General features: G+C 33.5%; 1 protein-coding gene and 1 long non-coding RNA gene across 2 annotated transcripts in view; both read left to right on the top strand.

Moving 5' to 3' along the window:
• Positions 1 to 14,755, top strand: part of LOC124375197 (F-box/WD repeat-containing protein 4-like) — a 32,254-nt gene extending 17,499 nt beyond the window's left edge. The window contains exons 4-8 of the mRNA XM_046833307.1: positions 952 to 1,096; positions 1,257 to 1,417; positions 13,297 to 13,425; positions 13,979 to 14,126; positions 14,537 to 14,755. Coding sequence (XP_046689263.1) covers positions 952 to 1,096; positions 1,257 to 1,417; positions 13,297 to 13,425; positions 13,979 to 14,126; positions 14,537 to 14,719 — 766 coding nt within the window. The 3' untranslated portion in view covers positions 14,720 to 14,755. The remainder of the gene's footprint in view (positions 1 to 951; positions 1,097 to 1,256; positions 1,418 to 13,296; positions 13,426 to 13,978; positions 14,127 to 14,536) is intronic.
• An 858-nt stretch (positions 14,756 to 15,613) lies between these two features.
• Positions 15,614 to 21,149, top strand: LOC124375198. Its single transcript, XR_006923664.1, has 2 exons — positions 15,614 to 17,687; positions 17,729 to 21,149. It is a non-coding gene; the product is annotated as an uncharacterized LOC124375198 (long non-coding RNA).
• Positions 21,150 to 25,085: the final 3,936 nt, after the last annotated feature.

A 25,085-nucleotide genomic window follows, 5' to 3' on the forward strand; every position in this document is an offset into this window, starting at 1 on the left:
AGTCATAAATTTTTGATGGTTTGCTTACATGAATGGTTACCATAACCAAACTGGAATCTAACTCGAACCTACTTTTTGGAATATAATTAAACTAAATTATTCATTACACTTTCAATTAATTAGTCCCTAATTCTGTGCCTATTACCCTTCCCAATTGTCAAACACTACAAGATATAAATAGAAAAAACTGTTGGAATTAAAAATTAAATTAGTAGATGTTACTTAATTCTGAAAACTACAATAACTTGTATATTCCCACCCCGTTATCAAGCTTTAAATAAGATAAGCAATAATATATAACTTGTATTGGTTCTGGTTCTGTTCAAATGTGAATACATTTTTCCTACTGGTAGAGTGACCAAATCAATTAAATTTAACCCAGTAGCTTCAGAAGCACATCATATAAATTCACCTAAGAAAGGATTAAAATGATGGTTGTGAAAAATTCTTCATATCAAATTTTCTAAAAACTAACATAGTAATAAACTAGTGTAATAAAACTTAAAAAGAAGTTTTTAGAGCTTTTTGTGTTAAAATAGTTCTTAAAATAGCTGAGAAGATGCATTTTTTTTATAAATCATTATCACTCATTAAAAATCTATTTTCACACATGAATTTGAGTTGATTATAGTTACATTTCACCTGCACTAAGAGGAAGGTGAACTGGAGCTAAACCCTACATTCACATTGACTCAACCCTTCCCAACACAAGTTTTAACTTTGAATTATGAATTTTTAAAGTAAAAAACACAATAAACTAACACTCCCAATCTAGTTAGATTATGTTTTGAGTTTGTCTTATCCAAAAAACATATTGCTAAAGAGTTCTCAAATACCATGTATAGATGGAGATGATATACTTTAAAACAATTACTGTGCCATTTTATATATTTATTGTTCATGCCTGTAAAATTAATATTAAAAAAATGTATTGTTAGTTTTTTGTTCCAGTGACAAAAACATCTATGGATGGTCAATTTCTACAGAGAGACCTAGACCTGTTTTCTGTCTCAAAGCGATTCACAGTCAGAGTATTTTGGGAATTGATTGTAAAAGGAACATTCTAGTCTCTGGTTCAAAAGATAGTACTATAAAGGTGAGTATGATTAACATTTTAATGTCCTAATTTATGATGTGAAATAGGTAATTTACTCATAGATTGATTTGTTTTCAAAATGTATTTGTGTTTCATATCAATCTAATTAAAATGAAAAGCTAAAATCAATATTTGACCAAAACACTCAACTGTTGTACAGATATGGCAGTTACAGGAGACAGGCTCTCCAAACTGCACCCAGACAGTTAACGTGTCAGATCGTGTGTGGTGTGTTGCCGTTAATCCCTCTCTTGCTTCCATTGCTGTTGGCTCTGCAGGCTACAACAGTGTACATCCAATTCAGTTGTACGATACAGAGAGGTACAGTATACCAACTTGCTGTGACAGTCATTTGTCCCTCCAGTCCCGTACTCCTGTAGCATACATTACTTTCTCCACCAATTGTTGTTTCTTGACCATTGTGAAGGATAGCTTGTCGTCAACCACTAATATGTGGCTCTCCTTGAGTTGGAACATCATAAAATAGTATGTACGTCTCATCATCAGTGACAATTTTCGAAATAATCCGATGACCCTTATTAAGCAGTTGGAGAGTCTGCTGGTTAATTCTCACATGCCTATATAACTGATACAAACCTACCAAATAATTAATCATAAAATATTTAAGACGTCTCATTTATATGTTTTTGGATTTTATCACAACAAAATATTGCTCAGACCATTAAATTTTAAACAAATTTGGCCTCACTGTGGAGGTAGCACATTCACCCGGCAAGTGAGAGATCCGGGTTCGAGTCCCGGCGGAGCAAGTACTTTTTGCAATTCAATCTTTATTGAAATTAAATTAAATTAGGCTATTGCCACTTATACAAATTTAATAAACTTAAATAAAAGTCAATTGACAGGTATTTGTTCTCCCGATCATATGTTAGTTTGGTTATTTAAACACATATGTGAAAGAAACAGCCAAATAACAAATAATTGAATCGTAAAAAGTAAGAGCTCTGTGGGTGTAATAGTAGCACATTCACCGGTAAGTGAGAGATCCGGGATTGAGTCCCCGGCGTAGCAAGTACTTTTTGCGGTTCAATCTTTATTTAAATTAAATTAAATTAAGCTATTGCCACTTATACAAATTTAATAAACGTAAATAAAAGTCAATTGACAGGTATTTGTTCTCCCGATCATATGTTAGTTTGGTTATTTAAACACATATGTGAAAGAAACAGCCAAATAACAAATAATTGAATCGTAAAAAGTAAGTAGCTCTGTGGTGTAATAGTAGCACATTCACCGGGTAAGTGAGAGATCCGGGATTGAGTCCCGGCGTAGCAAGTACTTTTTTGCGGTTCAATCTTTATTTAAATTAAATTAAATTAAGCTATTGCCACTTATACAAATTTAATAAACGTAAATAAAAAGTCAATTGACAGGTATTTGTTCTCCCGATCATATGTTAGTTTGGTTATTTAAACACATATGTGAAAGAAACAGCCAAATAACAAATAATTGAATCGTAAAAAGTAAGAGCTCTGTGGTTGTAATAGTAGCACATTCACCGGGTAAGTGAGAGATCCGGGATTGAGTCCCGGCGTAGCAAGTACTTTTTGCGGTTCAATCTTTATTTAAATTAAAATTAAATTAAGCTATTGCCACTTATACAAATTTAATAAACGTAAATAAAAGTCAATTGACAGGTATTTGTTCTCCCGATCATATGTTAGATTTGGTTATTTAAACACATATGTGAAAGAAACAGCCAAATAAACAAATAATTGAATCGTAAAAAGTAAGAGCTCTGTGGTGTAATAGTTAGCACATTCACCGGGTAAGTGAGAGATCCGGGATTGAGTCCCGGGTAGCAAGTACTTTTTTTGCGGTTCAATCTTTATTTAAATTAAATTAAATTAAGCTATTGCCCCACTTATACACAAATTTAATTAAACGTAAATAAAAGTCAATTGACAGGTATTTTGTTCTTCCGATCATATGTTAGTTTGGTTATTTAAACACATATGTGAAAGAAACAGCCAAATAACAAATAATTGAATCGTAAAAAGTAAGAGCTCTGTGTGTAAATAGTAGCACATTCACCGGGTAAGTGAGAGATCCGGGATTGAGTCCCTGGCGTAGCAAGTACTTTTTGCGGTTCAATCTTTATTTAAATTAAATTAAATTAAGCTATTGCCACTTATACAAATTTAATAAACGTAAATAAAAGTCAATTGACAGGTATTTGTTCTCCCGATCATATGTTAGTTTGGTTATTTAAACACATATGTGAAAGAAACAGCCAAATAACAAATAATTGAATCGTAAAAAGTAAGAGCTTCTGTGGTGTAATAGTAGCACATTCACCGGGTAAGTGAGAGATCCGGGATTGAGAGTCCCGGCGTAGCAAGTACTTTTTGCGGTTCAATCTTTATTTAAATTTTAAATTAAATTAAGCTATTGCCACTTATACAAAATTTAATAAACGTAAATAAAAGTTCAATTGACAGGTATTTGTTCTCCCGAATCATATGTTAGTTTGGTTATTTAAACACATATGTGAAAGAAACAGCCAAATAACAAATAATTGAATCGTAAAAAGTAAGAGCTCTGTGGTGTAATAGTAGCACATTCACCGGTAAAGTGAGAGATCCGGGATTGAGTCCCGGCGTAGCAAGTACTTTTTGCGGTTCAATCTTTTTAGTTAAATTAAATTAAATTAAGCTATTGCCACTTATACAAATTTAATAAACGTAAATAAAAGTCAATTGACAGGTATTTGTTCTCCCGATCATATGTTAGTTTGGTTATTTAAACAATATGTGAAAGAAACAGCCAAATAACAAATAATTGAATCGTAAAAAGTAAGAGCTCTGTGGTGTAATAGTAGCACATTCACCGGGTAAGTGAGAGATCCGGGATTGAGTCCCTGCGTAGCAAGTACTTTTTTGCGGTTCAATCTTTATTTAAATTAAATTAAATTAAGCTATTGCCACTTATACAAATTTAATAAACGTAAATAAAAAGTCAATTGACAGGTATTTGTTCTTCCGATCATATGTTAGTTTGGTTATTTAAACACATATGTGAAAGAAACAGCCAAATAACAAATAATTGAATCGTAAAAAGTAAGAGCTCTGGTGGTGTAATAGTAGCACATTCACCGGGTAAGTGAGAGATCCGGGATTGAGTCCTGGCGTAGCAAGTACTTTTTGCGGTTCAATCTTTATTTAAATTAAATTAAATTAAGCTATTGCCACTTATACAAATTTAATAAACGTAAATAAAAGTCAATTGACAGGTATTTGTTCTCCCGATCATATGTTTAGTTTGGTTATTTAAACACATATGTGAAAGAAACAGCCAAATAACAAATAATTGAATCGTAAAAAGTAAGAGCTCTGTGGTGTAATAGTAGCACATTCACGGGTAAGTGAGAGATCCGGGATTGAGTCCCGGCGTAGCCCAAGTACTTTTTGCGGTTCAATCTTTATTTAAATTAAATTAAATTAAGCTATTGCCACTTATACAAATTTAATAAAACGTAAATAAAAGTCAATTGACAGGTATTTGTTCTTCCGATCATATGTTAGTTTGGGTTATTTAAACACATATGTGATATTTAGAAACAGCCAAATAACAAATAATTGAATCGTAAAAAGTAAGAGCTCTGTGGTGTAATAGTAGCACATTCACCGGGTAAGTGAGAGATCCGGGATTGAGAGTCCCGGCGTAGCAAGTACTTTTTGCGGTTCAATCTTTATTTAAATTAAATTAAATTAAGCTATTGCCACTTATACAAATTTAATAAACGTAAATAAAAGTCAATTGACAGGTATTTGTTCTCCCGATCATATGTAAGTTTGGTTATTTAAACACATATGTGAAAGAAACAGCCAAATAACAAATAATTGAATCGTAAAAAGTAAGAGCTCTGTGGTGTAATGGTAGCACATTCACCGGGTAAGTGAGAGATCCGGGTTCGAGTCCCGGCGTAGCAAGTACTTTTTGGAATTCAATCTTTATTGAATTAAATTAAATTAGGCTATTACCACTTATACAAATTTAATAAACGTATATATATATATATATATATATATAATCTGGTACATACAATAAACACACCACCCTTTAGTAATTGTGTGCCCCTGTACCGTCAGTCGCTCAACGCCCTACCCATTATTCCTATTCACCCCTTCCCATCATCCACCAACCAGCCCTGTTTTTACTTCCATAGGCTATAATAACATTTCTTCAATAATCCGCTGTTCTGAAGTTTGCATAGTTAACATGGAAATAAAAATCATAATTTTTATAAGGTTAGGTCTTTTTTTTATTTCAATAATGTTATAGACTACAAAACAATAATTATAGTAACAAATATTTGAAAAATTATTGTTAGATTTAAAAAGCCTCTTTTAGAATTAAAAAAATTACCGTAGGCTTACTTGAATAGTGGTTTTCTTCTAGTTTGTCTATGGACAAAATCGTCAATTACTTCATTAAATCAATTGTTAATTCTGATTCAATGCTGGCAAAGCACTGCCGCTCAAACAGGTAAAATGTCAATATTATAAATATTTTAAAGTGGCTTCTTAGCAAAGCATTAATATTTTAACCTGCCATTGATGGCCAAAGTCCTCGTGAGAAATGGTCAAATATATTGAAACAACAGTTATTACCGCTTTTTCCTTATCCTGGACTCACGATCATTGCAACACAGTCCTCAGCAGTCGGGTGGTTTTTGGATTTCAACAAGGTACCGCTCACAGTATTTTAACAAAATATGTTCAATTAAATTCAAAATTAAAGTTTTGAATAGTGGTTTACAAAATTACACACCCAAGTTAATGATTTTAAAAGTTCCATAACGTGACCAATGTCGAATTATTTGAACCACTCAGTCAGGAATAAAAGATGAGATGGTAATTTTATAACAACTTTTGATTGTATAATTTTAAAATTACACATTTAAAAACATTATACTTGTAACTGCCTTTTATACAAATTAAATTTAACCCTTAGCACGCTGTAGACGGAATAATCCGCAATGTTGTTAGGTCTTATAACGCCAAAGACGAAATAATCCACCGATCGGTAAAAATTTTATTTTTATTGTTTTTGAAGTTTATAAGCTCAATATATAAGCCACAATACTAAGTAATGTACTGGCTTGACCAAATAATCCAGTTGCAGCTGTCAGCTGGCAGCAGTAGGTAAACAATAAATTGTTTTGTTGCTGGCAGCTGTTCTCCCACTCCCGTCTGTACGCTGATGATAATACTATCCGCTATTACCGACTGTCAGTGGAGCACGCATTGTGCCTTTGGGAAGTGTTCTTGCGTTGTCATTCCTTATACAAACAGTTGTAAAAAGTTATTGTTACTATGTTTTAGGTGTTATAATCAGGTTTTTATTGTTTCTTTTCTGTTGTGTAATTATGGCTCATCACCCAGACAATTCTGATTATGACGATTTTGTATGCTTTAAACTTATAGAACTTATAAACTAATCAAGATCAGCATATTACACTTTATATGTTTTCTTATCCGTGTACATAGTTTTCATCACATGTATTTGATTACTCTGTAACCTGAATTTGATTTTTATTGAAATATTCAATTATTAAGGAAAATGTGATTATTTTAATGCAAGTATTACATTATTGTAACATTTTTTTTTGTATTATCAGTCATTAGGAATGAATAAAAAAATAGCTTTAAGAAATTTTCATTTTCATTTTTTCACCTTAAATGAGCGTAATCTAAAAAAATACTAAATTTATATCGGCGTTCAAAGGGTTAATTGGATCACAAGTTTCAGCGATATGAATTTTCAGAATTGCAATTTTGGTTGAAAAGCACCAAAAACCGGTACAATACAATACAAATTCACTTTATTCATAATTTGTACATAACATGTAACAAACATAAAATGGTGTCAGTTTACAATATACCATACATTACAATAACTATGGTATCATAAGATAATACAAGGTGCATAATGCCTACTGAATCTACAAAATTTATATTCTAGGCCCATGACAAATCGGTCATTATAACGGTTATCATTATATTATATAAGATTATTTTGTGTATTTTACATTTCAGTCCTTAAGGCTACTAACTAAAAACAAAAAACTCATCAAATGAATAAAGTGGTCTACTGATCAAATACTGCTTTAGCTTATTTTTAAAGTTTTGAAAATTGTCAATTGCTAAGATATCTTTAGGTAAATTATTGTAAAATCTAATGCCTGCAACTATTGGTTTTTTCCTTGTGAACTGTAAATTAATCTGTGGAGCTACCAATTGATTACGGTGTCTAGTTGAATAGTTATGGAAGGTGCCTAATCTAGGTAAGCTGTAATTAGCTTTCCTTACTTCTAATATCGTGTCCATAATGTAAAGCCCATAAATAGTTAAAATACCTAAATCTGAAAATATTTGTTTCACTGACTCCTGTCTCTGTAAATTTAACATAACCCTCATAGCCTTTTTTTTGTAACAGCAAAATACTTTGCAAATTAGCATTACTGGTTGCTCCGTACAAAGCAACACCAAAAGAAATATGTGAGTAATAAACCATTTTTAAAGTTTCCAGATTACAATATTTTGAAATTGATTTCAATGCGTAAAGACCAGAAGATATTTTCCTTTGAATTACCTGTATGTGACCATCCCAAGTTAAGCATTCATCCAATGTCAAACCTAAAAATTGAATTTGATCTACTCTTTCTATTTGTGTGTTTTGAACCTCAATTTTTGGCTGTGGACTGAGTTTATTTTTGTGTGTACAAATTGAAATATATTTAGTTTTATCTGCATTAAGTGAAAAATTTTTTTCACAAAAATAATTATATATTGATGTCAAATTTTGGTTTGCTATATTTTCTATTTCGTTTAGAGATTTATGAGATATAACTAGGTTACAGTCATCTGCATACAAACACATTTTACTATTTAAATTTAATACAGTATTCGGCAAACCTTTAATATAGCACAGAAATAATAGGGGGCCAAGTATAGAGCCTTGAGGGACTCGATATTTAATTATTTTCATTTTTGATTTAACAGAGGTTAGTTGCCCATTCTGAATATGAGGAAGTTCAACGTATTGTTTTCTCTCTTTAAGATAGGAAATAAACCATTTCAACGATACACCCACAATCCCTAAATATTCTAATAAGAGTGTTATGGCAGACTCTGTCAAATGCTTTGCTGAGGTTCATAAATAAACCAAAAGCACGATTACCCGAGTCCACAGAATCCAGAACTGACTCCACAAACTCAATTCCAGCAGTGATGACAGATCTACCCGACCTAAACCCATGCTGCTCCTCCTCAAATAACCCATTAGTTTCTAAGAATTCCACTAACCTAATATGCATTACACGCTCAAATATTTTGGAGAAGGTTGGCAGTATTGACAATAGACGATAATTAGTAGGATCAGTTGTACTACCTTTCAACCCTTTGAATGCCACAAGGCAAAAAATTTAGTACAAAAGAAACGCACTAGCAACTATATTGCAAGTCATATGCGAAAAATGCCAGGGAATAATAAGAAGTATTACCGGGCTTCCGGAAAAAGAATATATTTTTTTTATTTTTCATACTATTTTTATGAAAGAGGTATCAAAATGTTTGTAAAAAATTGTATTACAATAAAATGTTACAAAACAAATGAAACAACATAAAATAATATTAGTTTTGGCATATCAAAACAAAAAAATGTATAAAGCAATTTTTATTTTTTAGTTTTTATTTTTTTTGACAAATTAATAAGAAACAATTTTACTATGGGAAGAATTTTTTTAATATTCTTTATAACATTGTTAATGTGAAAAAAATAATGGTTGACTTTTTTATATAATTACTATAGTTACATAACAATGCTTGAAATTATGTACATAATGAAAAAATCATTTTTCAGTACCGGTAACACAACACTAAAACAAAAATAATTAATGCATTACTTACATTTATCCTTTGGTTCTAAAGTATATCTAATATATGGTCTTCATATTTTCCCAAAAAATATTTACACACACACACACACACACACGCTCGCGTGCGCACGCACGCACGCACGGGAGATATCAATTTAACAAAATCATTTTAGAGATCGTAACCTCAAAACGATGTATACACAACCATGTGACCGAACGTATTATTTTAGATATTACGCATACTATACGTAGCGAGTTGTTTACGCGCCAACGATGTTACGCGCCCGGTTGATCACCGCCAGCGTTTGTTGCTTCTATTATTGTGTGTTTTTTTTATCTTCACTAATATAAAGTATTATGTGACCTATTATTTATCTATTGCAGGATAGTTAACAAATAAAACAATATTGGTCGTGAAAAGAATTCATGAAAAATAAAGCGTTAAAATTACGATAACAGACGGCGACGACGGATCGTCGCCTGGCACTTTTCGCACAGTAAGTCGGCGTCGATAGATCGTCGCCGTGGCACTTTTCGCAAGGGTTTTTGGCGACGATGTATCGTCGCCGTGGCACGCAAAGGGTTAAAAACTGTTTTTATTTTAGAAATTTTCAGTTTTTTTGGAAATATTCCAAAATACTCACAAAAGAAGAGTTAATAACATGCATCAATGGTTTAATCAATAGATATTTTGCATTTTTTATAATAGGCATAGGGACATCGTCATACCCCGCAGAGAATTTATTTTTAAAAGATGATATGACTTTATCAAGTTTGATTTCGCTTAAAGGCTTTATACGAAGCTGTTTGTTGGGTGGATTTTGAGTATTTAAATTACTACTATTATGGTTAACACAGATGGGGAAATTTTGAACTATACTGTCATCTACAACATTTATGAAGTGACTATTAAATATTTCACAAACTTTGTATGGATCGGAGCTCATTTGGCCATCTGCAATCAATCTAATGTCATTGTTTCTTTCAATTTTAGGTTTTATTTCTTTATTTATTATTTTCCAAGTAGATTTGCAGACATTATCAGAATTCATGATTTTATTATTTATAAATTCCTTTTTTGCATCAATGGCATTTAGATGATATCTTTTTTTTCTTTCATTAAGTAATTCTTTTGTAGCCCTATCTTTAGTTAACCTAACAGTCTGACTTAATGCAATTAATTCTTCCTTTTCTTTTTTAAGTTCATAGTTTATCCAATTGTCCTTATTAATGTTATCAACCCTGGATTTTACTAATGGAAAGCACAAATTGAAATAATATATAAATATGCCGTAAAAAGTGTTATATTTATGTTCTACTGGAGCATTGTACAGATCTAGCCATGTTTCTGAGGCTAATTTTTTAACAAATAAATCATTATTTTCTTTTGTAAATTTTCGTTTTAGTTGTGAAATTTGCTGGTTTTCTTTTTTATTGGGATAAGCTATTTCTAACAGCTGAGCATCATGATCAGATAGCTCCGTGACAGACCAGAAACCGAAAGTTGTGACTTATCAATATTAGTAATAATATTATCTATACCACTTTCAGAACCAATGGTAACCCTTGTAGGAAAATTAACAAGATATTGTATGTTGTGCTGAATTAAAGTATTCTTTAATCCATTATGAGCTGAATTCTCCTTTATAACATCTATATTTGTCCCCTGCCAGAATTATATTTTCATATTTAGTAAGTAACATACCCAGAGCAATGTCAAGCTTATTCAAGAACACATTATCATACATTATGCCAGGAGTTCTGTACAATCCAACTATAATTATTGACAAATTGCCTAGTTTACCATCTACTGCACAACACTCAAATTCTTTTTCACTTATTAATTCTGTAATTTTTGGAATATTAACATTTTTTAATTGTGTACTACTTTTGCTGTTAGTAAGTATCACAACTCCTCCTCCTCCAAAAGTTTTGCGACAAAAAATGACTATTGCGTAGTTGTTTACTGTTGCATTTATTACTTCAAAATCTTGCAATTTATGTTCCGAGAGAATAACAATATCTGGATTAATTTCTTCAAGTATTATTTCCAAAGCAAGTTTACGGGAGCTGAAATGTTGAATATTTTGGCGGAAGATTGATATTTTAGATTTATTTTGAACTTTAGTTTTTATTTTAGAGAGAGAGGAGGAGTTATTCACATGGAGGTGAGTTTTTAAGTTTGAGGCAAGAGTTGGCATGAATTGTCCAAAAAATCTGATTGCTGTACCTTTTCTTCATTATCAAAATAAAAAGTAGAAGTTATTATTTGTTCATTACATGCTTTATATTGTCTAAACTCAGGAATAAACAAGCTAAATTGTAATGTAAGTCCCATTTTTGTAACTTTACTAGTTAGTTGTTAATGTTCAAACTCAGGTATCTTTACATTTTGATGCAAGACTAGAGGAGTGGTTGGTAGTGCAGGTGTAGGCAAGGCCAGATTTACATATTTCACTTCCATGAGCCTTAAAACATTTGCTGCCGCTCCCCTATTCCCACTACAAGAATAATGTCATAGACAACAGGCAATTAAAAAACTGTTTATTAGTTACATTTTGTATTAAGAAAACAGTTTTAATGAGCGACTATATAGTTCTGAAATCTGAAAACAATAAAAAAGTTGAATTTAAGGTAAGATTAAATTTATTTTTCCTCCAATATCGCCACCCTCGAAAATATGCCACCCTCTGCCTGAGTCCGTGCCTAAATCTGGCCCTGGGCGCAGGTGTCTACGGATTCTCTCTACAACAATATCTGTTGTTATACACAAACCTATGTGTGTCTTGGTGTGCCACCCTTGTTCAGACAATCTTATAATGGCATGACTCAGGAGTAATATAACATAACGTATTATCATTATTTTAATGCTTTGTAAATATTTTATTACGGATATGTAAAACAAAATTTAAAATTTTGCAGACTCCAGATCTTGTGCCCTGTGTGTGAGCACAGAATAGCATGTATCTAAATACCGGCTAGACAATAACCATAATTCGGCCACAGATTATGCCTTACTTATGAGTTGGTGGGTGTCTGATGGAGGTTTTAAAAGATCTCACGCTGTCTACGCTTCAGACAATTTGGAAGGACATCGAACAATTCCATGGGACAGTAATAAGCTCCTTCCTCATTAAAACTTATACTTAATAACAGCTAAAAAGAACATTGAAGTAACACGCACTAACCAAAGCTGTACAATTAGTAGTTCTTAAGTATAAACATGGAAATTAGCCTACACAGACAAACAGCCTGTGTGTAGACTTGAGTTACTATAAGTAATAACAATGTTATTGTAAATGACATTGTACTTTTTATCAGAAATAAAAATTTATAATATAATAATAGTTATTTATAAGTATATCTAATGTATGAGAAAAAAATCAAATTGAAATATAAAACATAATAATAAAACTTAGCATAATATAAAACTTTTAGAGCTACACAAAACTTGTTGTGATAACTAACATCATCATCGTTAATGTGGTTCAGCATCTTTACAACAAATTCAGCACATTTCAGTCGGTCTACTGGTTTAATTTGAAGTCAACCAATTGAATTTTGTAAATATGTTTGTTCACATTTTTTGAATTGTGGTTCTTGGCATTCCTAATTCAAAACTGCATCAAGCTTTTGAATTAGGACAGATGTTCTGTCTTAAACGTTCCACATTTTCTTTTGTGTGCTATACCAGCCAGGAAATGTCTTTATGTCTTTTCTTCCAATTTCATTAAATTGTTGAAACTAATGAACAATTAGGTAGATTTTCTTCATAAGTTTACTGAAAATGTTGCATCAGAAATTAAAATTCTTTATACCAGAACACACACTATGCTTTGTGCTGCACCATGTTGCCAACAAACTATATGATCATGGTTTTAGTGGTGCATATCATGTCTACACACAAACTGTATGACCTCAAGGTCAACACAATGGCAATATAATATCTTGTACTTTTGTGCCTATAGTATCACATTTGTTTCACATAGATATCTTCATTATTACTTTTATAATTATAAACTGCAATCATGGTCACATTTTTTCAATAACACTTATTTTTTTACATGACATCTAATGGACTAATCAAACACATTACGTCCTTAGTCAATTTGTCTATTAATACTATGTAATGGAACACATCACAGAATAACTCCTAGGCATTCCATGTTTGAAGTGATAAGTCTCTAACCTTTTTTCTCTATTTCGTATAACTCAAAGAGCTGTAATGAACAAATCCTGCTTGATGATTAATTATATATCTTAATTGTACCATGTTACAATTTGTATTGTTTGGCAGGGGGGATGAGTTGCCTATCACCAGAAGTGTGAGGAAAAATGGAGCTGCAGTGTTTGACATCCGCTGGGAGAGTCCAGATGTGTTCTTAACCTGCGGTCATGACACAGTGATTCGCCTCTGGGATCTCAGGTTCATAACAAATTGTCTTCTGTCTAGTACAAACTATGCAAACTAGGTTTGTATAAACAATTGTAAACGAAGGAGTGGGCTGATCTCAATAAAATTAAATAAAAATTTACCTATATCAATGTTATGTTTGATGGGAGGATTATATTATTATATAAACATATAGGATGAATTATTTTTCAAATACAAAATGCAAAAAGGAGAATTGAATGTATGGAGATCGATCTGTGAGTAGAGATACAGAGCAGATGACAATACTAGAACATGTCATGTTCAAGAATGTGTAACAAGTGTATAATTGACGTTAAGAAAAACCTATATACACTAAAATATTATTTTTTTTTAGTTGTATTATTTATAACAATATCCATATTCTTACTTTATTGTAGATCCTGTTATGGATTATTAGATGCACTTGGTTTGTCATTGTTTACAGTAAGTTTATAGTGTTACAAATAACAGTATCTGACTTATGTAAAGACCAGTTACGGTTATCATTATTGCAGTTTAATAAATGTTCAGAATAAATTTTATGTATATAGTGCATGTCTTTCAGGTTGGGCAGGTGTGTGCATGCATGGACTGATCCGTTCAATGCGCCAGGCTACTGTCTCGCTACGGATCAGCATTACTCTATACTCTGTGGCACTGCTCACCACGGCCGGGCTCAATTGTGGGACAAGAGGTCAACTTCTAGTGTGCAGGTCAGTTTTAGGTGTCACAATCTAAATTATTTACCTTTGTATGTGTGTAAATAAAGTCTCCAATGAATTTTCAGAACCAAGAATTTATTGATGAAATTTGACATCGAGTCTGCTGTGATTCACCACGTCACTAATAAATTATTGAGGTTACGTTCATGTCATACAACTTTCATAAAAATTAGTTGATCGGTAATGTTGAAGGTTGCAGGCATATGCATACTGGGATGGTATTTAATACTTGAAAATAATCCAGGAGCTAGCTTGGAAATTGGTGATATGCAACTTGCAGTTGAGACGTTAGTTAAAATAAGCCATTTAATGGATATTTTTTGTGGCAGAAACCAGTAAGTTGTAAAATGCATAAACCATGCCAAATCTCACAATTATTAAATTATATGATTGGCTTTCAGTCATACTTTGGGCGGAGTATGGCCAGCAGCCCTGTATACAGCCTGAGCTTCGACTCCAATCAGTTGTTTCTGGCACAGGACTCGAGTATCAACGTGCTAGATTTCTCCGGATACCACCAGCCTGGTTCCCACCGTGCTGACTACAGTGCTTACTGGCAAAATAAACCACAGCTGACACATTAGTGCCTGGAAATCAAATACAAAACATTTTTAGTCAAACAGTTTCTTTACTTTCCTTTAATTTAAATTAAACTGAAATGAGTCTCCCTTGGACCTTTTATATTTTTATTACGGTTTCTATAAAATTCTGTGACACTAATACACAATACTGACAGCCAAATATTTCACCCACATAACTTATTCTCACGTTGTTAGTTACTGTCTGTCAGTCTGTTAGTGTTATTATTTTGAAATCACAGCATTACACATGAGTCTCTGAATTGTTTAAACCAACTCATTTTCGAGAATGGGGAATATTCTACACTCCCACTTGCCCCAAAAATTAAAATCACACTCCAATCACCAATCCTATTAATAAACTTTAGTTTGTGCTAAAGCAAATATTCCAGACAATTAAGTTTTGCCATTTCCATAAATATTCAAATTACTATAATTTGCACACCATCTACTGGTAAGTTTTATTTAAAGAACATGAAGTTATAATATTAAATAGTCTAAACATTAATAGAGGACACAAATATTAACTGAACTGTGAACAACTACACAACCAGACGAGCCAACTGCTCTACACCTAGACCACTGCCATCTCAATAGGGTAGGAGGGTCTTAACTGAAGAATATAGTATTATAGACATGAGAATATTATAGGTATTTGAGGCAAAAAATCTTCTAAATAAATTTAAATGTGACGTTTTAAATTATATTTCAGGTTTTTAGGCTGTGTAAGATATTATTTAACATGCATATCTTTCAAAATTTTGCTTATGCCTATAGAATTAATAATATAGGTAGATATTATAGAGTAAATTATTTGTTAGTTGATTTTGAGAGAAAATATTTGTAAAAGTTAAGAAATTACTGTGATTTTATAAATATAAATACTGTGATCTTATAAATATAAATAACAGTTACCTATATAATTTAGATTTAGATCAAACATTTAAAAAACACTGTGAAGATCTAGAATAAATATAAAACAAGTTTTAAGTAATTTTCATTAATAGGGTAATATCAAATCTATATTAGTAAAAGTAATCACACAAACTTAGTTAATTTCAAAATACTATGTGGCTTATGTTAACAGATAATTATTGAAAATTTATTGCACATATGAAGTACAGTACAACCCCGATAAGTCGGCCCCCGTCAACCCGGACCGATTTTCAATTAAAAAATAAAATATCAGACAAACATTTCAATAATAAAAACGTAATATAATGTGGTATAGTATCCGTGAATCTATGTTGCATCAGTATTTTATGGGACTGTATGATAGTGATTGTGTGACTCATGGCACACGGCAGCCGAGTGGCGGTTATTGTCCCAGACTATGTTGCATCAGTATTTTATGGGACTGTATGATAGTGATTGTGTGACTCATGGCACACGGCAGCCGAGTGGCGGTTATTGTCCCAGACTATGTTGCATCAGTATTTTATGGGACTGTATGATAGTGATTGTGTGACTCATGGCACACGGCAGCCGAGTGGCAGTTATTGTCCCAGATTCTCTGAAACAATAACAGGCGCGTATTTCCCCAAACCCTCTCCCACGCTACCGCCACGCCTGGCCCCTCAGTACCGTTCCTACCTCGCTCCGCTCGCTTGTGCCCGTGTTGTGTGTGTAGTGTACTGTATTGTTTGCTTCTGTTCTGCAATCGTGCTTCAGATAGTGTGCTTCATTTGTGTTGTGCGTTTGTTTTTATCTACGCGATGGCAACAAAACGTAAAAATGTTGTAGTGACAATGGAAAAGAGACTAGGGGCATTAGGTAGGATTGATAAAGGCGAATCTTTAAAAACAATTGTAGCATCTTATGGTGTCGGTACATCTACAGTATCGGATTGAAAAAAAAATAGGACAAAAATCAAAGAATTTTGTTTCAAGATGATAACAAAAGACAGTTTGGGCAATCGGTGCAAAGCTAAGAAAGCTAAAAACGAGACTCTTAACGACGCTTTGTATGTTTGGTTTTGTGCGGAAAGGGAACGTAGTTTGCCAGTGTCTGGGTCTATCATTCAAGAAAAGGCAATCAAGCTGAATAAACAGTTGCCTGATTGTGAACCAAATTTTACTGCGAATCAAGGATGGTTGGATAGGTGGAAATAACGGCATGGTATTCGCCAACTATCTATCACAGGAGAAAGTCTATCTGGGGACAACAGCACTGCTGATGACTATAAAAACAAGTTTTTGGATTTTGTTAAAGAATAAAATTTAACGGCAGATCAAATATATAATGCCGATGAGACGGGTCTGTTTTACAGAATGTTGCCGAGCAAAACTTTGGCCTCAAATACTGAAAAATACGCAAAGGGGTACAAAAAAAGCAAAGGCCGATTGACAATAATGGCCTGCAGCAATGCTTTGGGGAAGCATAAATTTCCTCTACTCTTAATAGGAAAAGCAAAAAATCCGCGAGCACTGAAAAACGTAAATTGAGATTCTCTACCAGTTGTCTACAAGTCTCAAAGAAGTGCATGGATGGACAGCAACACTTTTAAAAACTGGTTTTTTGATTGTTTTGTGCCAGGTGCGACGAAATATTTAAAAGATTGTGGGTTGCCAATTAAAGCTGTCCTACTAATTGATAATGCTCCTTCACATCCATCTGCAGATGTGCTGGTCAGTGGGGACATTACCGTCAAGTTTTTGCCGCCTAATGTAACAGCGCTATTACAGCCCATGGAGCAGGGGGTTCTCGAGAAAATCAAGAAGGTTTACAGAAGACAGATGCTAAGCACAATCATTGACAATGAAGGAGAACACGGTGTAGTTGAGATTCTCAAAACATTTAATGTGAAAACTGTAATGTACATGATTGCAGAATCGTGGGAACAAGTGACTAGAATCGGCTTAATTAAATCTTGGAAAAAACTGTGGAAGGGTGTATGTGACTTGCCTGAAAATATAATTCAACCAGTGGGGAACTGGAAAAGGAAAAATGACTCTAGACCAGGGGTTCCCAAACTGTGGTACGCGTACCCCCTGGTGGTACGCGAGACGTTGTCAGGGGGTACGTGAGCAGGACCACGCCAGTTTGCTATTATGTTCCGGCTGATGCGAGGGAAATTTCGGGTTGCGGGAAAAGCGAGGAAAGTTTTGTTTTGCGCGACGAGTGGCTACATCACTGACGCTCTCCACCTTCTAGTTTCTTTGTCAGTTTGTCTATCGTCTGCTAGTCTGCAAAGTGTGTGGTTTTAAGCGTGTGTCATACTGCCACATTATTCGTGTTATTTTATTCACTATTTCATAGACAGTGTTTGTTATAGTAATATGGATATGTGGTTAAGCAAGTCTTCAAACGTTAAGAAAAAGCAAAGAGTTTCATCATCACTTGAAGAAGGTTATTTTACTCTTGTACCTAGTACGTCTTCATCAAAAGATCAAGGTTCTTCTGTGTGTTCTGCGAAGCCATTAGGTAAACAAACGTGCGTACAAAAAAGGCGTAAATATGATACCAGCTACTTTTCTTACGGATTTACTTATAATGAAGTCCATGACAATAAAGTTAGGCCACATTGTGTAATTTGTTTGGAAACACTTTCTCACCATGCAATGAAACCATCTCTTTTAAAACGTCATTTCCTAACAAAATGCGAAAATTACAAAGATAAACCATCAATTTTTTTTCAAAAATAAGGAAGCTTCATTAAAAGGCAGCAAGACAAATATTAATTTTTTTACCAGTTTGAATTTAAAAGCGGTTGAGGCTTCCTATACAGTTAGTCTTAGAATTGCTCAAGAGGGCAAACCACATACCATTGGGGAAACACTGATACTGCCAGCAACTAAAGACATTGTGTCAACCATGTTAGGAAAAAATGGGACTAAACAGATTGATTCACTTTCGCTTTCTAACAATACAGTTTTAAGAAGAATAAGTGACATGGCTGCTAATGTAAAGGAAACATTACTCATGAAAATAAAAAAGCAAATATTTTGCTATTCAAATTGATGAAACAACTGACGTAACTAACATGGCTCAGCTAATATGTTATGTTAGGTACGAAGATGGAAATACTGTCGGAGAAGACATGTTATTTTGCCAAAACTTGCCTTCACACCCAAATGCAAATGAAATATTTGGAAAATTAGACACATTTATTTGAGAAAACGAGTTGAACTGGAAAAAAATGTGTAGGAATTTGCACAGAAGGGGCAAATGCAATGGCTGGAGTTCATAAGGGAATTGTTACTCAAGTGCAGCAAGTAAGCCCAAAGGCTAAGTTTATTCATTGTAGTCTTCACCGAGAAGCCTTGGTTACAAAGAGATGTGATGAAATGGATAGTATTCACAAACAATTACTTCTGCACACGGAAGTAAGGTGGTTGTCGAGAGGAAGAGTGATACCTCGAGTTTTTGAACTTCGTCATGAAATATTGATTTTTCTATCCGACACAGACTTTCAGTATCGTGACCGTTTTTCAGATGAATTCTGGTTGAGCTGATTGGCTTATTTGGCAGACATATTCAGTATGTTAAATGATGTTAACAGGAAACTACAAGGAAGCTATAACACCCCATTCCAAGTTATGGACAAAATCAATAGTGTGAAACTAAAACTAAGATTTGCAGAAGGGGAAGCAAAGAAAAGCCAAGTGTTATTGTTCCCATCTCTTGAATCTTTTATTAAAGAAAACGAAATTCTCCTGAGTCAAACAATTTTGAATGACATATCAGATCATTGTAGCTCCCTCCAAGCTAGCTTTACAAAATACTTTCAAGAAGATCTGAGTTCATACTCGTGGATTAAAAACCCCTTTACTGAAATTGATAAAATTGTTCCATCAGTTTTTCTCTGAACCTCAAAGAGGAACTTTTTGAGTTAACTGACTGCGGTTCGGATCTGAAAGAAGTATTTAACAAAACCACTCTTATTGATTTTTGGATCACACGACGCTCAGGGTTTGGTGAAATATATAACATTTGTATTTGAATACATTACGGATCTGTTATTCTTATTGCATTTTATCTTTGAAATTCAGATTTTATCACATACGAGTGATTATAATTGCATATGAAACGAAAATAAAAAAGGCAAACTAATGATGCATGTATAATTTAAAATATATGTGTTATGGGCCAAGGGGTACGCCATAATACATAGTACAAACTAAGGGGTACGTCACCATAAAAGTTTGGGAACCGCTGCTCTAGACGATGTCCAGCCCCAAGAACTTTTGGATATGTTCCAAAATATTGATGGCTGCTCTGAAGTCGATGAAAATGACATTACTCTGTGGTTAGGGGCAGACAATAACGAAGGCTATGAGCCACTTACTGACAAGGAAGTGATCACGTCGTTTTTACCTGATGCTAATGAATCAGACGCTGAGGAGGCAGACGGGGATATTGAAGATCCAGTGATGAGTCATGGAGATGCAGTGACCAAACTAAACGAACTAATGGTTTATTTCGAGTGGCAGGCAGAAACAACGCCGGCTGAATTGCTCATGTTGAAGAGACTGCGGGATCGCACAGCACGCAAGCGGCAGACGACATTGGCACAACCAAAGCTGACTGAGTTTTTTATCAGGAAATGAACAGTTATAAATGTACTGTAAGGATTAATAATAATTAAATGTACATATGTTTTTACAATTATAATCGAGTTTATCTGTAAGTATACCGTATTTTATTAATTTTACCTAATTAATTTAAATTTTACCGGCTAACCCGGATTTTCGTTAACTCGCATCGGCCGAGGTCCTGATTAATCCGACTTATCGAGGTTCCACTGTATAGATTAATAATAATCAAAAATGTACTACTATAAATTTACATAATTTTACAATACAAATTCTTGTCGCCTATTATCATGGAAAGTCTAAGGATGGTTGCTTTGAATAACAGTTGAAGTTTCTTTTTAGTTATCTTTTAAAATTTTATTTATTTTAAATTTTACATGGTTAAATACACCAATCCTCAAACCCAGTTAGTGTGGTTTCAAATCTTGTCCGACATGAGCCATTACCATTTGGTCCACCTTATTTGAACAAAATATTTCCTTCATACAGTGGATTTCACAGATCTACGGGGAGTGCACAGAAAATGTCTAAAAAGGATGATATTCAACATGATATTGAACATTTTGTGTAATAAAGGAATCTTAAATAATACTAAAATTTTACTGTGACAGAGGTAAGTGGCATTTAAAGGTAATCATTGACCAATCTCAACCTTATTTCTATTTATTTTTTCCAGGTACTGATGATACTTTATTGAAGTGGTTACAGATATTTTTACAGTCATTGGTTTTTTGTTTTACATTTTATCCAATGTTAACATCACTTACAACTTTATTTTGATGTTTTACTATTTTTGAAGGTATACATTAATATTGTAAAAGACATGTAAACTACCAATAAAAAGTGTCATTGTTGTAAAATATAAACTGTTTTGTTACTCCAAATATATTTTATTTTTATTACTAGTTGTTTAATTAACCCCAATCATTTATGTCTAGCACTCTTGATAGATTAAAATTCATTTCAATATTCATTTTCATCAATTTTCTTGATGAAAATTTTCAAAAAAAAGACGTTGAGGCAAGCTGAATACATCAATGCCATTCTTGTTTTCATTTTTTTTTAACCATAAAAAGCAAGGAAAGTAGCAAGTGTTATATATTTTCTTAACAGGATGAAATGGAGATTTTTTAAGATAATAATAAAAAATAGAAATTTTTAACCCCCGCCACGGCATGCTCCCCTAAGTTAAACCAGAACTTTATTATTAGCAACAGTCAACAAAAATGGCAAGTCCTGGGCAACTGGACATGCGCTAGACACTGAAATCAGCCACTCCGTGTGAAATCATCAATGGTCACCCATTGTTTGCAATTCCATGGTCCAAGAGGCGAGCTGTCAGCGATTTATGATGATAGAGCGAGAAAAGCGGAGTTTGGCATTTCAGTTTATTAAATCACATTATGTAGTGGTTCACAGGAGTGCATGTGCAGACATGACGATTGCAAACAACGGTCACCACTACTAGATCGCAACTGACAGCCAGTGCTCTCCCAAACACTACTATGTTGCCAGGGTCTGCGATCTACTAGTAGTAGTGGTTTATTCATGGTTAACAAAATTCACAGCTTACTCACGGTTTCACAGTTGCATGGAAGTGTTTATTGAAATTAAATAAGGCTATTGCCATTTATACAGTTTAATATATATATATATATATATATATATATATATATATATATATATATATGAGCAGTAATGACCATTGTGAAGTAATTTTCATTATTAATTAAACATTACTTGAATTATTGTGTGTTTGTTAAATTAACTTGTTGTTTTAAAACTTAGCATTCATTAGCAATGGAAATATAGTTCACTCAAACCAAGTGCTCATATAGGTGCAAAACCGAAATTGCGTGCAAAGCCACAAGTAACTGCTAGTCACAAGTAAAAGTTATTCTTCCTTCATTCATGTTGTTTTATCAAGAGACGACTGCTGAATGAGGTGGGGAAGGGGAACTTAAATTGCAGTAGAACATAATGTGTGTGGGTCGTCTGAAAGAGACCAGTGATTTCACTGCCAAATCAAACACCTTTTTACAGCATTCCATCGCGTTTTGTGGCCTGTGCAATTCGCGCCAGGACCGATTGCTATGATAAGGCTTGTGCAATTCTCGCTTGTGTAAACCACTCCTAGTGCCAATTAATAGTATGAGCAAACCATAGTTGGACAAATATTGCCCCTGCTTGTGTTGTAACCAAGGCCTAAAATGAATTCCTATTTTTAGATGCATCTATCCATTTCTGCACTAATCATTGACATCGTTAATGAAACAAGTTTTAAATAGTTTCACCATTCCGCCGTTTATGAAAAACTAACTGAAACGAAACACACCTGTATTCAAGTGTGAACTGGGAAAAGTGCCAAATCCTGGGCCACTACATGCGCTTGTGCCACGTTTTGTCACTAGACATTGAAATCGGCCACTCTGTGTGAAAGACACACCATCTTTTTGTCTATTTTTATGCGTAACGTTGTTTGTTAATAATCGACTGTGAAATTGCTATTTTTTGCGGTAAATACTCTGAAAGAGCCATGAATTTGATAATTAAGATTGAGTGGGAACCCTGTTAATTTATCCTGACAGATCAAATGGTGAATTTTGATAGAGTAATTTATGAACACCTTGTATGTATGAATTATTACTTCAGAGAATGACATGTATTTTTATCAAAAATAATTTAAGAAAATTACATTAAAAATACTTTACATAGGAAATTTCAATTTTTAAAATATATTAAAACATCATTTTCTTCAGTTATCTTTCACTTATATACTTTACTGTAAAATATTCACCACAAAAATTTGGTCACAAAGTAGTGATTTAATAAAGTTTTAAACAAAAATTGCTGTTTATTTATGAATTTTTTATTTTATTTTATTGCAGAAACAAAGTCCTTAGATGTTAATTATTGACACAGCCAGTTCCATACTGGTTGAATGGTTTACAGACGGCTCTAAAACAAAAAGTGGTACAGGCGCTGGAATTGTGAGGGTGAGACCATGCAGGGAGCTGGTGGTCTCTATGGGTTCTTATCTTACAGTATTTCAGGCAGTCGCAGCCATTAGAAGAGTGCTCGTGAGAATCTGTGGTATAGGAGTAAGACAATCAATATTTTCACAGATAGTCAGACAGCGCTGGACTTGTGTGTTCAATTCTAAACTTGCTATTGGGATTGCTATCAAGTCGTTTCTTCCCTTGCCAGAATCAACAATGTGACTGTTTGTTGGGTTCCTGGTCATGAGGGGATTCCTGGGAATGAAAGAGCTGATACCCTGGCCAACCAGGGCTCAGCGTCCAATATGATGGGACCTCAACCGTTCTGTGCCATTTCTAAGTATGAATCCTTTGGGGCTGTCTCGAAATGGGTTCGCGCTGAACATGAGAAAAGGTGGAGGTTGCATCTGGGTATGAGAATGAGCAGAATGGTACTACAGTCGCCTTCCTCCAGGATAGTCTCTGACCTTCTCTCACTAAGTAGATCCATGATTTTTCCGGTTATGGGTCTGATTACAGGACATGGTTACCTGTGGAAACATCTTCAAAGAGTCTGCATGCTTCAGGAGGATCCGCTCTGTAGAATGTGTGGGACACCCGGTATATAAAATTCCTAGATGTTGGATCCAAGAAGATGGTAAATAATGTCAACTGTCAAACAAAATTAAGTATTTATCACCTAACAATAATTTAGGAAGTGGTTTGATTTTGATATCTGACCAAAATATACCCTCTGAGTAGCAAGGTCAGAAATATCTTACCTAAAGTCACTTACCATTTATTTGCAAGGTTAAATATATACACCATCACAATGATGGATCTAGATTCACTTAACTCATTAAAGCAGTATATATTGAGGCCTCTCTCTGCAAGACCAGCAGCAGCAATTAAAATGTAATACTCCTCAAAGCTTTCTCAAACAAAATTCATAAAACAGAGCAATATTTTTTGCCACAGACTTTACAGTTAAATCTTCATTTAATATATAATATTATATTTGTAATAAAATTATTAATTTTGTATACATTTTTTAAAACAAACATTTACATACGTTACACAAAATATGATAATGGTTTTTTTTATATAAATCAAAATGTTTATGCATATATCTAAATTATTAAGCTCAAAAATAAAATAAAGGAAAATATGATGAGTAATTTGTTATGATTTTGCTAGACACTTCCTTAAACTTTTTGTTTTCTTGGAAATGTAGATATTTTTATTCACTGTACACATAATTACTTTACAAATTAAAAGATACTGTACATTTATAAAATAATCCAAATAACCTTGATCTTGATGTTCAAGTTCTTCATCCTTGCACAAACTGTGAATCTGCAAATGGTTTTTAAGCACGGGAAATATTTACTGCCTTCTGCGCTTCCACTGATATCAGAATTGCACTCATAAGCACTGTCTTGGGACCACTAATTTTCGTAACTTAGTACTGATACTGAAGCCATGTATGAATGAGAGAGAGAGAGAATGTAATTTAATGTATATATGCGTGCAATGAATGAATCTTAGAATAGTAAACTGCAGGCTTTTTCGCTTTATTTATTGATGTTTGCAAATGCAATGTAAAATTGTTTGAAAGCAATAAAAATATGATTGATGAATATGGAGCAAAAATATGTTAATTGTGGATATTTTAATCTTAGACCTTAATAAAGTGAATAAAATGCAGGAATATGAGACATCATTGTGCCGAAATGGAAAAAATATGAATGTTATAACGTTTAGATGTGTGGGAAGTGGCGCTCAATGCAGTTCAATGCTCAATGTCCTATAACTTTGTCCTGTCACTATGCCTGTGTGGCATTCCTTGCACGCAATGCT

This window comes from Homalodisca vitripennis, chromosome 1 (assembly GCF_021130785.1).
Source record: "Homalodisca vitripennis isolate AUS2020 chromosome 1, UT_GWSS_2.1, whole genome shotgun sequence".
Lineage (NCBI taxonomy): Eukaryota > Metazoa > Arthropoda > Insecta > Hemiptera > Cicadellidae > Homalodisca > Homalodisca vitripennis.